This window comes from Tauraco erythrolophus, chromosome 3 (genome assembly GCF_009769465.1).
Source record: "Tauraco erythrolophus isolate bTauEry1 chromosome 3, bTauEry1.pri, whole genome shotgun sequence".
NCBI classification, from domain to species: Eukaryota; Metazoa; Chordata; class Aves; order Musophagiformes; family Musophagidae; genus Tauraco; species Tauraco erythrolophus.
Genome location: NC_141467.1, coordinates 46,196,534 through 46,214,198, shown reverse-complemented (window position 1 = coordinate 46,214,198; position 17,665 = coordinate 46,196,534). Strand labels below are relative to the sequence as shown.

Below are 17,665 nucleotides of genomic sequence, written 5' to 3'. Positions count from 1 at the left end.
CAAAGTAATTATTTTTCTGAAGCAAGTATGAACTTTGGATGCTTTGAAGTCTAATGCGTTGATACCCTGTTGCAAGACAGGCATTTGTTAAGAGCAAGGGATCAGTATTTACAGTGCTGGTGTTAGGACTGGATTATTTGTAATCTAATTAAGAAGGTTACTAGCAATTTGAAGGGATTATGAGATTAACAATTATCTGTGTGTTTATTTGATTAAAATAAATGCCTGCAGATTTGGCTGCTGTACCTGCGCTCTGGTATTTGGAATCAGAAATCCCATTTAGTTGGAAGTAGAAAACCAAACAACAACAAAACTTTGTGGTTTGATTCTGTTTCTGTGAAGACTTAAATAAAATGGCTAGTCCCTAATTAATCTTCGCTCTATTTGCACTGAACTGCAATGCACCTTATTATTGAAAGCCATTTTAGAGAAAGACTTTTTAGGTTTTTCGTTGGAGAGGGAAGAGTGTTTTTGAAAATACCATGCCATTAATTTAAACATTCGGTTTTGAGGTACTGGGCAGTGACAGTAATTCTATAGGAATTTTACAGCCAGCTTTACACAGGGCTGGTTTTTTGACTGCAACTTTGCAGTTTAGGTTTGGTATCACTTAGTGAAACTTCCCAGATTTATTGTTTGAAAAATGTCCAACTCTGTGTGATTGAGTGTTTCATCTCATTGTGGAGCCAAGTTCCCAGAGACAAAACTGAAAGGTCCTCTTTCTTCTTCACGCCCTACTTTAGATCCTTCTGGCTCTACCTCCTGAGTGCGCTTACTCTTCCAAGTAATAGTATGAAGAACTTTTCTATTAGAATTTGGTTTAAGATGGTCTTTACTAGGGAAGAAAGGTCAGATCCTTAGAGGCCATCACAAAAGTGGTTCTCGCCCTCAGAACAGGTGCCGGGCATACTCCTTCTCAGAGCATTTCCGAGCATCTGGGCCACAATGTCACACACATACACACACAAGTTGATGGGAAAAAATAGTCTGGTAAGGAATTTGTTGTTCTAGGAGCCCTCAGGTTTGAAGTGGGGAAAAAAACAGCAAAAGGATAAAAATGCATCTGCTTTTCTCCCTGAAAATACAAAACTTGTACCTGTTCTCACAGCCCAACCACAGAATGACCTGCCAATGTATCACTGGCTATACGTCATTATGTAAACATGTGAGTAATGGATCTCTATGTAGAGAATGAATTATCCCTGGTTTTCATTTCCACAGGTTACATGCAAGTTGGGAATGGTGTTTTTAATCCTCTCTTTAAAAGAAAAAGAAGAGAGAAAAGACAACATTTTGAAATCTGAACTGACAAGTGGCTTTGGGTTTCTTACATTTATGCCTTATTTGTATATTCCTCTTCAGCATTCTCCAGCTGCAATTGCATAAATCTTGCATGTTTTTTCCACTAACTGTATGGGTGGAGAAGACAGATTGGGAAGTTCAACTTCCTTCTGGGTGCCTGTTTTTAGAAGCTTTAGAAGTTGTCCAGGATTTAAAATTGGCCTCAGTGGACTTTTTTGATAAAGTGAGCTTTTATCAAGCTTCTTCCCTTCCTTACGGATGTGTACATGGTACAAAGCAACAACTCCTACGAAGTGGCAAGGTGACTTTTCAGCTGTAAAGGCTGAAGTTGTTTTCACAGTAGCACTGTGATACCCTAAGGGGTGGTGATGTTGGCCAGGATCCTGCATGGAGCTGCAACTGCCAGGCTTCCAGGTGGCTCCACACGGGTCCTCAGGCTGACTCGGACACTGCTGCTGTATTGAAGCACCAGCACAGCTCAGCCCCCTTCTTCCCTAGCTCTTTTGCCTCGGGCCATGAGTGGTGTGCTGGCACGAGTGGCAAGTGTCTCAACATGGAGCCCACGTGAGAATTGCCTGCAGTGCTGAGTTCTCTGTTATCCACAAACCAAGACCCTTGGTCCAGCTTTTCATAAACCAGGCCCTCAAAATGACAACCGCCTGTTGGGTACAGGGTAGAGAGATTAAAACCAGAAGCTAATGTAATCTTTAAAGTAACTTAAAACAGGACATAATCAGGTTGTTGCACAATTATTTTCCTCATTCCTCGGACCCAATTCGTTGTATTGTTGTTTTAATAGTGCAAATGCACTGTACACTGAAAAAAAATGAGGAAAGAGAGGTCCAGAGTGCAAAGTCAGGGACACTTTTCACAAAATGCCAATACTAATAGCAAACGTTTGTGTTAATGTGACTTGCTTTCAAATGTACAGGTAGCAGGGTTGTAGGGCTAGTTTTGAATACTAGGGTTTATAACCTTGCTTTGTTTAAACAGCTTGTAACTAATTACATGGAATTAGGCCAATTATTAGCAAGTCAGACATGGTCACTGTATCCTTCTTCCTTCCATTTTTGTAGTAACAATTAATCTCCTCCCTTCGGCTCCGTGCCTTCCTCCAGCTACCCGAGGTAATTGCTCAGCCGAGCCGTAGGTGTTATGACCAATTGCTTGAATGCATTCAGTGGTTAAATATATTCTGTTCTAAAATGAGCAGGATAATGATGATTTAATGAAAACATTTGAGCAGCATCAATTGTAAAGATACAGGAATTTTCTTATGAGTCTAATGATTATGACTAGCATTTGTGTCTGCACTGCTAGACCTATGCTTGATGTTGTTCTTGTTTCTGCCTGGTAATTTCTAATGCAGCTGATCATATACAGATATTTATCTGATACTGTTTTTCATGTACAGCTCTAAAGTGTGTTGTGCTTGAGAATAAGAAGAATAACCCGTCTACTCTAGCTTACAAGTAAGGAAGCCCTAATAAATTCTGGTGCATGGCGTGAACATGTTTGGGAAGACTAGACTGCGTGTCCATCCAATTGAAGGTGAAAGGTTGCCTTGTCTCTTCACTTTGCTGATGTCTACCTCTGAACCATGGGCAGAGTGATTCTTTTGGGTGCTTTAGGGTAAAATGCTCTGGAACTGCTGGAACAGTTTCACGTCTTCATCCTCCTTCTGTCTTTTAACTCCTGAGCTGTTGATTTTTGCCCTGTTGTGTAAGTTTTCTTGCCTTGAGCATTGTCAAGGTAGTATCCTATTCCAGTAACTGAGAATATGCTGGTGAACCACACAGCAGCCCTGCACATCTAAGGGCTTCTCATAGAGTTTGTGTCCAGCGTGTCCTTCACACAAGGTAAAGGTATGAGAGTACAACATTAGAACTGGGGCAAGGATAAAGGAGTGCAGAAGAGAAATTATCTGCCACCACACCTCTTAAACTGCAATAAGGAAGAAAACACTTTGCCAGCTGCTCTGCAAGGTCTACATTAACACTTTGTTCCCACTGTGTAGGAAGCTGGTCACCTTCCTGACTTTTCCATAGAGCAAATTTTTCAGTTTTCTTAGATGCACTGCTGATGTACTTCACATCTTACATGCAAGCCTAGAAAGCTTCTCCTCTGGTAGGATGTCTGTTAGGAGCCCTCATATTCCCCAAATCATATATACCTATAGGAACTCCAGATCCTGTCTGTGTCTTGGACCCTCTAAGACATCCTCATGAGAGCTGGTCCTGTGATCCAAATGTTAAGCCTTGGGACTAGTGCCAGTCCTCCTGTTTAACCCCAGCACTCACCAGGACTCCAGCCATGTCAATTCTCTGGGTCATGTCAACACCTGACAAACACATGGTAGGTGAAAGCAAACAGATACGCTCTCATTTTGCTTGGGATTTTAATGCACTGTTCTTTTCATTCGCATGTCACAAAAAATGCATAGATCTGAAAACAGTCATAAACATGCATGTGTGCTTTTTCTGGCCAGGAGCATTTGCTGCCCCAAAGAGTTCACTTTTCTTCATCTGAGTTTTCTGGGGGCTACTAGCATCCTCTTTTTTTAGTTATCTGGTTTGACTTTTAGATGTGAAATCTGTTGGCAGCAAGTTCTCTTGCACTGAGCTTGGACTGGTGCCAGAGGTAAACACAAACTTCTCATGACTTCCTTTTAAGTCTGTGTTTTGTTACCTTGGCTTCTCCTATTTGCGGATTTTCTGCTTTCTGTTTTATCAGCCTCTTATAGAAAACTCCGGTCGAACTGGTTTTTCCTTTCTGACAATCACCGTAGCAGACTTATTATTCCAAACCACTTCCATGGGAGCAAATAATCTTTAATTTCCAAGAACCAGTGCTGTTTCTAACCTGGATTGGGCATTCTTCAGGGCTCACAGCACTTGGTGGATTTTGTGTACACTAAGAGGATATCCACAGTGTAACAATTTTTGAAAACAAAACCATCAACCAGAATGTGTAAATTGCACTGGAATAATTTTTCCATATCACAAGAAGATAAACTTGCAAGTAACAGGGAAAGCTGTATTTGCAACATCCAGTGAAAATACATTTTGTTAACTTTTGACGTCCTCTGGCAACCTTGTGGTATATAGCTGGTGTTTGTAAACCTAATGCATTTTGCAGCTCCAAATATTGTCAAGGCTGTTTCCCACAGTTAGCCTTTCCTGAACATAAAAGTCCGAGTCATTTTTAAGGAATTCACCTGAAGACGCGGAGGTGAGATCTTCTTTGCGCTTTAGTTAGTGGGACGTAAACCCAAGGGTTTGATTTGTCGTTCTGTCTAAAGGCGCATTCTTCAGGTCTTGATGGGATGGTTGCATTCGGCCCATGTATCTCATCTGATGTTTCAGATATTCTCTGCATCCCTTCCAGCACCAGTCTGTGTAGTTGCTAGAAGATGTTAGTTGTTTTGTTCGGACAGTGGATAAAGAGATCCTAGCCTGCCATACATCAGATCACAAAGCAATCAGGTTCCAGATCTCTCTGGATAATGCAATACGAGTTTTCTGTTCAAAATTGCACTTACAATAGCAGAATGTGCTCTGTGTAGCCTTTACGTTGTAGAACTCACAACTGTGTCTATATAAACACTCCACGGGTCTTATCAATATGCATATAACAATAATCTACCTGGGACTGTCCTCTCATGAGGAAGAGGAAAGTTCACTGAAGTCAGTGGATTCAAGCTGGTGTGAATGTGGTCAGAAGGAGGGTCTGCATGTGCCAGTCTAAGCCTCAGATTTTATCAGTGCTTCATTCTTAGTCCATGTTTTGCAGCAGCTCAGCCACTTGCACCCCCAGGAATAAATCGTCTGATCACATGCTATAGAAAAGTATTGTCCCTTTTAAAATAAATAAATAAATAGCTTTGCTCGTCTTCTTTCTCTCTTTGCCCGTCTTCTTCCCTTTTCTCTAGATCCCACGTAGCAGAAGTTGCAGATGATGAGTCTCGTTTCTGCTGGAGCCTGTTAACCTTTCTGTGTGAATGACAGTTTTCCAGATTTCAGTCTTAGTCAGTGTTTGTGTTAAGAAGAGGGTTAATGATGATCCCCACAGGCCTCTTGCTCAGAAAGCAAAAACATCTGCTAAGCCAAAAAGTGGTTAGTTTTCTAAATTTAGAAGGAAGAAATATATTTCCCAAAATTCACACTGCTTCTTAACAAATTTAGGGAACCAGTGAGGGCAAAGAGTTATGGAAGTCATACTGTTTATTCATTTCTTAGTTTAGTTCACGAACTTTTAATTAAAAAAATAGAATAAGATTGCTATTATTAAGCAGAAAGGGGATACTGCTCACATATCTGAAATGTTTAATGCAGTTGAACTTCTTGTGCATTTGTTTAGGTTAATAGCTGGACACCTGCCAAAGCCTGTGAAGCTTAGAGATGTTCTGCAGTACATACTGAGAAAAGACAACTTAGCGGAGGAGAAAGTGAGGTGAAAATGGATGTCTGCTGGGAAACTCTCTTAAACCGAGACCATAGGCTAGGAAAACTCTTCTACCGATTTTAGCCATCTTTCTTTATCCTCATCAAATGCGCTCCCGATTGCTGCCAGCTGTCTGGCTCCTTGTGGGAAAGGGTCACCTGGTGATTAATGGTGTACGAGCCTGCGATTGCAACTGTCATGTCTCTACTTTTAATGTCTCGGCCAAAGTAGTCATCTGTAAATAGGGTTTAAACTAGAGTTTTCCAGCTTCATGGGATTACCGGGGAGCATAGTTTGCTGGTACCGATAAAGCGTCTGATGGCTTCACTCTTGATGACTTCATGGCAGTTGGGTCATGGCTGGGGTCAGCAGCCATGACCAGGGCAATGAAATGAGACAAGTTATATGCTTCCCTATTGAGCTGCTCATGCCCGCAGCGGGCGGTACGGACATTGGGACAGCAAAGGGCCATCGCTTGTGTATCTAGGAGAGATCACCATTGGTGGCCCAAGAGCATTCCCAGTCTTTTTACCCCTCTCCCTTGGAAGCAAGCTCAGTGCGCCCGGTGTGCCATGGAGGATCACACGGCTTCACCGAAAACCGTACAGCCCAAAATGCTGCATCCTGGCTGCTGATCAGTTGTCCATGATCCGCAGCGGGCTGGTGGGTGACCTGCTTCCAGCTGCCTCCTGGCTGCGTTCCCCCTCGCCCCGAGTGGAGGGCTGGCCAAATGCTTTAAACCACAAATCCTCAAACTTTACTGATCTGTTAACAAGCCGTAGGGTTTCAGGCATGACTGTACTTTGCTCTCCCTCTTGGCCTCCCATTTAACCTTTTCATCTCCTGACTGCAACAGCTTCCTTGCCAGTGAGCCATGAGTTGCAGATGGGTGAAGGTGCATTTTTGTGGATAAGTCCCGCCTGGTTTTGGTAATCTCCAAGCAGCCCTTTGCCAGCCCCAGGTGAGATGGCATGAGGTCTGCTGGGAGGCAGGCAGGCCTTGGGAAAACACAGTTTTGACAAGTGAAGAAAGGATAAGCAAGGTAAATTCTGGAGATCTTCAATAAGTTCAGGTTTCACCTGTGTTTTAGCAAAATCTCACTGCGAGATCCGGCTGAGCTGCAGTGTCCAAACATATTCCAGGACGGATGCCTGGCACGGGAAGGGCAGGGGCCCCATGCAGTCTCCCTGCCCACCCTGCCTGCCCTCCCAGGCCCCTCATAGAGGGAGGGCAGCAGCTTCCCCCTCCTTGCTGTCACTTCTCCTCTTCCAAATGTGTCACACCCATGCAAGCAGATGAAGAGACAGTTATTATAACAGGTTCACTTCAGTATTGAAATAGATGGCTTTTAGCCGCTGGGAGCAAAAGGGAAGTCCTGGGGAACTTAGCAGGTGCCAAAAATGTGTGATGAGCAATATAAACACGTAGATTTCTAACTCTTTCGAAAAAAGTACTCTATTTCAGTAGCATCTTCTGTGTTTGCACTGGGTATTTTCTTCCGTAACTGCTTATGCAGCAATCGGTCGTTCGAAACTGGAGAACAGCATAGGTGAGCCAGACCGGATCCAAAACACGTTTCAGTCCATCTCTCACCTCTGCCTCGTCGTGCCTTTACTGTTGCACTTACTTCTCATGGGAAGCAACTGCAGAGTGGCATGGAGGGAGGGAGGGGAAAAACAACACTACTATATGGAAGCTCTGTTTAAAGTATAATGACTATTTAAATTTGACAGGAATGTCTTTAGCTGTTAAATTTTACCAACGTCTTCTGAGGGATTTCTGCTGATATTTTCAACAAATGACTTGGGAAAATTAATCCTTTAGGGATTAGAATACTATTGGTGGCTGTTTTCATTGTATCTTTCTCAGGAAATATATCAGAGTAATGTGAGGTTGCTTGAAGCCCAAACATGGAGCTTCAGGTTTCAAACCAGAAATACGTAGTTTCTTATTTCAAATATTGCAGGAAAAATTAACTGGATTATGATCCCTTAGCTGACAAAAAAGAAGATATTTTATGGAAAGAAAGAAAGAAAGAAAGAGAGAAAGAAAGGAAGAAAAAGAAAGAGAAAGGAAGGAAGAAAGGAAGGAAGGAAGGAAGGAAGGAAGGAAGAAAGAAAGAAAGAAAGAAAGAAAGAAAGAAAGAAAGAAAGAAAGAAAGAAAGAAAGAAAGAAAGAAAGAAAGAAAGAAAGAAAGAAAGAAAGAAAGAAAGAAAGAAAGAAAGAAAGAAAGAAAGAGAAAGAAAGAAAGAAAGAAAGAAAGAAAGAAAGAAAGAGAAAGAAAGAAAGAAAGAAAGAAAGAAAGAAAGAAAGAAAGAAAGAAAGAAAGAAAGAAAGAAAGAAAGAAAGAAAGAAAGAAAGAAAGAAAGAAAGAAAGAAAGAAAGAAAGAAAGAAAGAAAGAAAGAAAGAAAGGAAGGAAGAAAGAAAGGAAGGAAGGAAGGAAGAAAGAAAGAAGGAAGTTCAAATCTTGATGTTGTCTCTGATAACAGCAACAGGAAAAAAAAAAAAAAGGGTGGGTTTTTTTTTTCCATTTTAGCTCCCTAGATACTTGGAGTAGATGCTCTCATTGTGAAATGTCTGCCTCACCTATGACTTACTGCAATCCAAAGAGGGTGGAATTCAAAGTTCTGGTCCTGGATGGTTTCATATAGTAGATTGTGGTGCTTCTGCTGGTTTTTGAGCCTGGCTGAGGAGTTTGCAAAGCTCTTAATGGTCCATCAGAAATGTAAAGGTTTTCTGACCCCAGCAACTTACTTGATTTGAGATCCTTTGTTCTGAAAACTTACAGCTGCAGCCTTGGAAGCCCTACCTTTTTCTTTTAAAGAGACAAGCGTTTTGACGTGGGTTTGATTTCTTGTTTTCCACAGAAACTTCTTGATACAAGGCCTTTGAAATGTTGGGGGGAGAGCATAAAAAATGGTTGAAGTAGACGAAGATTTATTAAAATGTGTAGTTTGTTGTATCAATTTGCAGTTTAGCGCTTCATCTTTCCAATTCTTGGAATGTCAAAATACACTTGCAAATATAGCATGGGTTTTGTGTCTATCATGTTATTCTCAAGACATGACTTTCCTTTTAATTGTGATTTTGTTTGTGGGGTCAAAATATCTATACAGAGCCACGTAGTGATTTACCCAGTGAGAAAAAGATTTTCATGTACGATTACCTCCTCTTTATTTGTGCATTTATGATTTTTTTTCAGAAATTCTTATGTAGCTGCTACTGCTACTCAAATTGCCATGGTTTTTAAAGAGAATAATGCTTATTGATAGTTCCCACATGCACTGGCAGGCACATCTAAAACCTGTACTTTTGTGTTCACAGCTTGCATAATATAAAATTTAGAGATTGCTCGTCAAACTAAGTGTCAGCTGAGTTTCCTAGGAAACTCACTGAAGATATTTATAAAACTACAGATCATCTTAATAATAGATATAATAATGTCAGTAGCTCATGATTTTTTAACTTTATCAGTCAATTTTTCTTTGCTTTAATTTGTTGGCAAACCAAACCACTGCATTTCCAAACAGAGCAGTAAAGGCCTTCTTTCCAATATCTTGTCTAATTTATTTAAAAAAAAAAAAAAAGTATTTTGTACTCTTCCATGTAAGGAAATGTAAAACACCCTGCCGTAAAATTAAGAAGAACCTAAATGTTGTACTAATTATCAGACTGAATCCTTTATAAATAAAACCACAGTTTTTAAGTAGAAATATAAATATTATATCATGTGTTATAGTTTTATTCACAGTTGAGTTGAATGCGTGAGTTTAAAGTTCATTGTATATGCATGCAAAGCAGTCACTGCAGAATTAACATAAATCCTGAGTATGGGTTTCTGTAGAAGCTGCATAAATAGAAGACCTGTCAGTATTGTAAAAAGACAGAATTCTGTGAAAACAATTCTATCCTTGAGCTGAGAAAAACAGGATCTAAAAAGAGAGAAAAAATGATACTGGTGTCCGTTTTTATTCATTTTTCTGCTATTGTGTTTTCTTCACACTAATTCTTTGAGTGGAGACAGGAGCGTTGCCACAGTTAGGAGATACCTTCGTACTTTAAGCGCTTTAAATTGAAATTTTAGTCATGTAAATTTTAAAATTGTCGGTGTGTATATGTACGTATATGTATAAAAGAATGTATATCATGCCAGAACATAATTATTAGAGGCATTTAAGATTAGTAGAAATTAACATTCTTTAGAAAGCGATTTAGAAAAGTGATTCCCATATTAATAAAGTAATGAGAATGAAGTTAACGTATTTAGCAATGAGGCAGTACTGACTCCTTATCTCATCTGGAATCCATTGCTGGTACCTACTATGTACATTTGCCTGTCAGAGCTATTTTTTGATACTGTACTAATTAGCTAAGTATTCATGCCTAGCTTATATGAAGGATATTCAAAATCTGATTTTCTTTCAAAAAAGTAACAGTATAGGTTTTTTTGTTTCAGGGTCTAGAAACCACAGCGAACATTTAATGTAGTTGCGAAAAATCTTAGGAAGCCTGTCCTTCATGCACTGAGAAGGTTCATTTTCTGTAAAGCTATGAAATTTAGACAAATCCTAATAGTAGTTGCGCGTTGATTTGTTGGATGCTAGTGATATCATTGCGGCTTGATACAGCGGGGTAGCAAGTAAAACCTTGTAAATCGTGTTTTAATGTAGATCACATGTGGCCAGCAACCTTACGAGCATAAAACGTTACAGCTGCTATGTCGAGTGATATTTTTTTTTAAGCGCATGATATTTGTCAGAGCTCACGCTCTCTTAACTGCAGTGTTGCAGTTTGAGGGTGTTTGAAACGGATCCTTTTACAGGGAGGAGGCTGACAGTTTCTAAATGGAAGACGACTTGGGCTGATACGTAGGACATCTAATGAGGAGATTTATCTCATTCCCAACCCTGCCATGGATTATTTGTAGTGTAACTCTGCAATATTCATGCCTCTGTTCCTTACCATAATTTGCCTGTTTGGAAAATGCAGATGCTAACAACCAGTAACCTTCCTGAAGTTCTTGTTGTATAGGTGAGAGAGATGTGAACCGGTACTATATTTAATCATTTCGGACAAATTCTGCTAGCATGACCTCGGGATTGGGGAGACAAGCTGTATCCTCTCCCGATTTGTACATCAGCTCCAGAAGGAATGCTTCTGCAAGAAAAACACCGGTTCACGCTGTCATCTGGGGTTTGCAATGGAGTCGTATGCGTGCACAAACATTCGCTTCTGTCCCCATTCTTAGGCAGAGCCCTGCCTGTGTCAGCCATAGTTGAGGAGCGTTTCCTCCCAACTTCTGTTGCATTTATCCATCCTGAGCCGTGCAAGCGATGGCGCTGCCCACAGCAGTTTGCCAGCTCTGCCTCAGGCTCCTGCCCACTTTCTGCAGGCTTGATTAACCTGCTGGCCTTGCCACCTTACTGTGCTCAGAGCCCCTCTGCTGGCCTTTTACCCTGATGAAAAGTGGTTGTTGCTGAGCCTGTCGAGTCAAACTGTAAAGCAGCTGGACAGAAAACTTTGAAACAGACTTGGAAATACAGGAGTGCTGCCAGAACAGCTGTGTTAAAGAAAATTACTCCTCATTTAGAAAGAGATTCAACTTGGAAGTGTTTTTGGTTTGGGCTTTTTTGCCTTCTTTTTTCACCTCGTGTGCTGCAAGCGTGAGATGAGAGTTGTGTTAATGATAGGTGTGCTGGTTAAAAATACTTTGCTCTGCTCCAGTGTCTGTAATAACTGCAGCAGTATCTGAAGTTAGACTTTGCTTAATCAATATTCTCAAGGTGATGAAAATCATCTGTCCAAGAGGTTCGGATGAATACAGCTGCTTTCTCATGACTGTAGCTGACTGTAAAGATGTACTTCTGTATCTTTAGAGTTTGTTCAGGATGGTTTGTTATCAGGCACTCTTCGTTGCGCTAAACAGTGTTTTTTTAAACAACATGTTTAGCCATCACACCTTGATCATCTGGAAAGAAAAGCTGGATATTCTAACTGTAGATACTGCATTTTGTTTCCCTGGTATAATCATGGAGGTTCAAAAAGGAAAAATAGTATAAGTAAATATATACACAGTGTATTTTCCTTTCCTTTCAGTTCATATCCGTGGGAAAGTGCTATGAGAAATACAAGCAGGCTTTTAGGGGGGTATTTTTTCAATTGATCGGTGTGTGTGACCCCTGTGTTAACAGTGAGTCACATTGTAAGTCAAAAGTTCACTGTATTTTTGTCTTTCCCACTGCAATTAAGTACATTCCACACGCACACCCAAATAAAATTGGGAAAAACTTGCCAGTTGATAAAGAAATCTTGATAATATTGTAGCAGGATGAGTCAGCTGGTGGGATATTCAATGCCAAATACCAAAAAACAATGCAGAAATTCAAGAAAGCTTCTAAGTCCTAGAGGCAGTCCAGGGAAAATGAGACAGCTGGACTCACACAAAATCTAAGAAAGGGGTGAGAGAGGAGAACCTGCCTATTTTAGATATATATGTAAAATCACATTTTTATGTCCTTAATACTGCCATTGCAACATGTTCTAGGAAAGAATTAAAGCTTGAAAAGATTTTTTAAATACTTGGAGAACACATTCCCCTTTTTTTCTGGTTCCCTTTTATCTTGCCCTTCCCCGCAGTTTTAAGTTTTGTTTTGCATCTCACTGAGTTTTGGCGACATAAAGAGTCAGACTGGTTAACCCCTGCTTCGTGCCAGTTTTGCTTTTCCCTTCTTATGCTTTAGTTGCAGTGTTGGAGGGCAGCATGTCAGTCCAAAGCTATTTGTATATATTAACGAGCATTTCTGCTGACATTACTGAGACCGTAATTAACATAACATTATGCTAGATTAGCACTACGCTAAATAAAGGCAACCTTTCACCCCATTTTCTTTTTTAAACCTAAAAATCTTTTTTATGTCTAAACAACTATATGATGTTATGACACGTAGTTAGCCTTAGTATTTTTTAGTAGACCTCACAAAATTGTAACATTTAACTGCAGTTGGACCACTCATGGGTGCTGCATAACGGTAAGTGTAGAAGCGCTGTATTGAACCAAAGTCTGAGTAAAAAGTTGTTTGGCTTGGAAAATGTAACCATAATCAATATAATTCAGTCATCGGGCTCGTACCTTAACCATTGGACTTGTGTGTTACTTTGCAGAGGGAGTCTAAACCAGAAAAGGTAGTGACAGGTGTTATACTATACAGTATTTTACATATCTAAGTGCATGTTTATTTTTCTTCTAGCTTTTTAGAAAGAATTGACAGTGTCAGCATGGATGACTACACGCCTACAGATCAGGTTAGTGCAACTAATGGGATAGGGTCTGAACCAAGACGCCCATTCGTATGAATTCTTTGCGTAATTTATTTTAGTCCCAGCAGGAGCTGGAAATAGGACATACAACATAATACCAAAATACAGTCTAGCAATTTAATGGGTATTAAAGAAAAGGCTTTTCAGTGGTGCAAGCTTGTCTTTTACTGTTATTGTATGTAGGACGGTGATTCCTGTAATATGTCTGTTATTTCTTCTTGCCTTCCATTCTGTGTCTTGCAAACAAACCAAAGGGAACAGAAAATGTAAATGTAGAAGCCTATGGTTTCTATCACCAGCCTTCACTCCACAGAAGCAGTGTTTTATTTCAATAGAGGGGGTGATGGAAACCCAGAGGAAGACTTCCCTTGTCCATCAGCCGGGTCCTTGAGAGAGAAGGCTGCAGTGAGTCCAGTGGCCACATTCAAGGGAGAGCTCCAGTGGCATCAACGGACTTTGTGGACTTCTCTGTGGGCATGCAAACACCTTCTTTCCAGTCTGCGCCTGTCTCCTGTGGGCAGGATAGTTTCTATTTAAGCCTTATTTGCAGGACAGTACACTTTTTTCCCAGATGTCGTGATGCACCTTGGCAGAGTGCTCTAATGACAAACTTACTCAGGAAAGTTAAGGCTGAATTGGTGCAGCCTTGAAGTAAGAAAGGGCTTCACCATGGTGCACAGCTTCGACTGCCTTCCCTGAGCTCAGGCTGTGTGGTTTCCTTGGCAGGTCGTCTCTTTGGCAAACTTATTCAGAGGTTGTTATTTTTCAGTGCTGGTATCTCACTATCATCTAGTAGTCTCAGCCAAGATTGTGGGCCATGCCATAAACTGCAAATACAGGTGGCAGAAGAGAATCCCTGCACTGGATAATTCAGTCTAACCACGCAAGGTGTATAACAGGTGGATGTCCTTAAAAAAATACAATTGCCAAATCTCACTGCGTGATCAGAGACTGAAATTCAGAGAAATGAAGTGACTTACCAGAAATAACACATCGAAGCATGCGGGGCAGAGCTGGGTCCTTCAGACCTAGTTCAAGTCTATAACCACAAGCCTGTCCAATTACTCTGACCATATCCTGAAATAGAAGGCGGTAAGAAGTAGTATGCGTTGTGTTAGAAGGTGAAACTTGTATAGTCGACTCAATATAGGATCAGTTATTAAATCTCTCAAGACATTTTCAGACCAAAGCAATAGCACTAGGATTTACTCCATCTAGACCTCATGGTCTGATTTTAGCATCGATACTACTCAGCTGGAGAGAGAAGTCAATGAAGCAAAGCCTCATTTCTGCTTTCATTATTTACGTTAATGTTGGCCTTTTTGCTCCTGGGAGGCCTTTCTCTACCTGGAGCAGTCATTCATCATCTAGAAATGTTTCTTGATCTTTCCTTTGGGAAGAAATGCCGTGTCTCCAAAGATCAGAAGAGGCATTTGGTATTTGGCAGACGGAAAACTTTTGCCCTAAAGGAGGGATTCTCTTTTGCTTTTGACTTTTCATCTTGTCATGCTGTATCAGTTGTCCTGCTGAATTAACTGATAAAAATCTCTACTTTCCTTTTTTCCTTTACTTTCTGTGATTTTTTTTGCACAATCTCAAAATAATGACTGAGTCCAATAAGAAACAAACGTCAGCAAGTGACAGAAAATGACAATAACTTATAAAATAACTAAAATAATTAAATAAGTGGCCTTCAGCTGAGTTCATGCAGCTGTCAGAGCAGCTGAGGTTTGCCAGCTACCAGAGTACTTGAAGCGGTAGATGGTAGGGTGGGGGCAAAAGGCAAGCTGTGCTTGGACTCTGCACCTCCGACTGCCTCCTTCCCTCTCTGCTTTTGCATCTGCTGCGTGGCAAGGAGAGCTAAGCTAGACCGAGCAGCCTTTCCCTTTCCCAAGGAATGGAGCGCTCCCCAGGCAGGCGGTCGTGCCGAGATGGGGCTGCTCAGGGGGGATTCATCCCCATCAGGCAGCCGGCAGCTTTCTCCAGCCTCTGATTTTGTACTGCAGCCACTGCCCGAGCAGCAGTGCCGGACAGTCAAGGTTAAAAATGCTGCTGGTGATGACAATGGCACGCGGTGAGCTAGTTGCCTGAGGTATCCATCATAAATTGCTTTTGCCTACTTCCTTTGAGAATCTAGGAAATTATTATTTTTTTAATTATTAAAAGAATGTTATTTAAGTTGTAAAGTATTGCTAGTTTGAGAAATAAGAAAGAAATGCCAGATTTATGTACAACCTAAATTCTGTCCCCCTGTGCTCTGTAACAGAGCTTTAATTACTCAGTCACAAGCTATTATTTTGATAGGATTCCTCTCTCATTCAGTACAAGAGGGCAGAATTAAGGTTGCCTGGGCAACTGTAAATCTGGAGTTTTCTAACATTTGAATACTTAACTTTACAACATGAATAACATTTTTCTTAGTTTCATGTAATTTTAGAATCATTATTCGCATCACCTACAAAATTTTATGACCATCAGTAAAGGTTTTCAGTGTGCACTAAGAACATATATAGAGTCTCCTGCTTTCCAAGTGTGCACAAGCCATGTGCAGAGATGATGTCTATGTATATCTACTGTGTCAGTATGGACAAATATAGGTTTACCAACAAGTCTGACTGAACATTAATTAAATGGAACATTTAAGACTTTTCATGGAAAATAATGTTCTGTACTTTTAAAAACAAAATGAGGTTAGAAAAAAAACCTTGCTAATCAGCTTCTGTGTTCTTATTTCTAGGACCTATTAAGATGCAGAGTGTTGACATCAGGGATTTTTGAAACAAGATTTCAAGTAGATAAAGTAAATTTCCAGTAAGTCTATTAGTAATAATTTAATGAATATCATACTGATCTTTAATAACTTAGTTCACATGTCTATGCTCATGTATGCTTGGTATAGTAGGTTTAAGGTGGAAATTGGTGGTTTTTTTTTTATTTGGTTTGGTTTTTTAGCTCTCTTTCCGTAGGTCCTGGTGAAATTGCCTTGTACTTTGTAAAAAGGGCTGATACTAGTTATGTGTATTAGTGATGCTCTATTGTGAGGTTGTCTGTGGCTGTTTTTACTAATTGGTTCATTGATATAGCACTGTAAACTCGTAAAATACTTTTGAGGATAAGGTCTTGCAGAAGTCAGTGAGAATCCCGCCACAAGTCAGACTTTGTACAGTGGGATGATGAGAGGTAAACATCTCCCTTCTTTTGGAGGGCTGCAAGCTCTGTGTTTGTCAAAGTATTACACTGTGTCTCTGTAAAACTCTTGCCATCGGGCTGCCTCCGCTTACTGGTTCTTGCCCAGAAAGGTGGCAGCGCTGACAGGCAGAGCTGCCCCCATGTCCTCCTCCTTAGACAGATGTACTCGCCCGACCACCCTTCAAAATCTCTTGAAGCCTGACCTTGTTTATAGTACAGTAGGTCCAACCTTACATGCCACATGCACTTCTGTGGGCTAAAAATGCAAACACTTGCCCTGACAAAGAGTATATTTCTCATTTTATGGATTCGGTAGCCTTCTCCTGGCAGAGCGGGGCAGGTGGAGCTGTACAGCTCTCTGACATGCGGCACAGTGTCAGCAGAGCTCTCTCTCCTTCAGGTGATATTTTACTGCCACGTCCTTGGTGCTGTCACATTTTTGAACTGAACCCTCGTGCTGCATGCTTCATGTGACTTTCCTAGTGCACATAAGTGATATAACATCCTATGGCTTTTTAACAGCATGTTTGATGTAGGTGGCCAGAGAGATGAGAGAAGAAAATGGATCCAATGCTTTAATGGTAAGTAAAAATATTCCACATTTTTATTTTGAACTTATTCTCTGAAGTGCGAGCAGCTTAGTATTCATATTCACACATAGTGTGTCACTAATACAGGAGTACAGTGTTATAGCTATTTTCTTGTGTATTTTTGGCAGTTTGGGGAATAATGGCAGTGTTAGGCTGAGGAGTATGTCCTGGGATAACGGAGATGTTCTTTTCTCTCTCCTTTTTTTTTTTTTTTGGTGTGCCTCTGTCCAGATGTCACGGCTATCATCTTCGTTGTGGCTTGCAGCAGCTACAACATGGTAATAAGGGAAGACAATAACACAAACAGACTACGGGAATCTCTGGACCTTTTCAAAAGTATCTGGAATAATAGGTAAAACATACCTCATTTCCCACCCTCTCTCTCCAATTCAGCTACAGTTAAACTCCTTGCAAAATAGGACTCCCCTTACTATATGCTCAGATCGCTTACTCAGAAAACATCCAGGTAGGACCAGGTCACGGGGTGCCCCCGCAGTGCATACCCCTCCTCAGCGGGGTATGTATGTACGTTTCACCGCCGCTGCTGAAATGATGCAGGGCATGGGGACAGCATGGAAAGGGCAAGCTCCCTGTACCCGCTGCCGCGAGGGAAGCAGGGGAGACCCTTTCCTGTCGTCACTGTGCTGCTCGGCCGAGACTGAGAGTATCCTCCAAATGACGTTTGTCTCCTCTGCAGACGCAGCAGCAGCTGCAGCTGGCTGTTGGCGTTGCTCGCGGTTCACCGGCTTGGCGCTGCGCTCGATCCCCGCGTGGGCAGCCGCTCTCACAAGGCTCATCTCTGAGAGAGCACAGATTCTCTGCC

At 41.1% G+C, this 17,665-nt stretch overlaps 1 protein-coding gene across 2 annotated transcripts in view; it reads left to right on the top strand.

Annotated features, from left to right (window-relative positions):
• GNAL (G protein subunit alpha L) overlaps nt 1-17,665 on the top strand; it is a 212,427-nt gene that overhangs the window by 186,754 nt on the left and 8,008 nt on the right. For both annotated transcript variants that reach the window (XM_086608564.1, XM_086608563.1), the window contains 4 exons: nt 12,994-13,048; nt 15,801-15,874; nt 16,775-16,833; nt 17,074-17,194. In XM_086608564.1, coding sequence (XP_086464690.1) covers nt 12,994-13,048; nt 15,801-15,874; nt 16,775-16,833; nt 17,074-17,194 — 309 coding nt within the window. The remainder of the gene's footprint in view (nt 1-12,993; nt 13,049-15,800; nt 15,875-16,774; nt 16,834-17,073; nt 17,195-17,665) is intronic.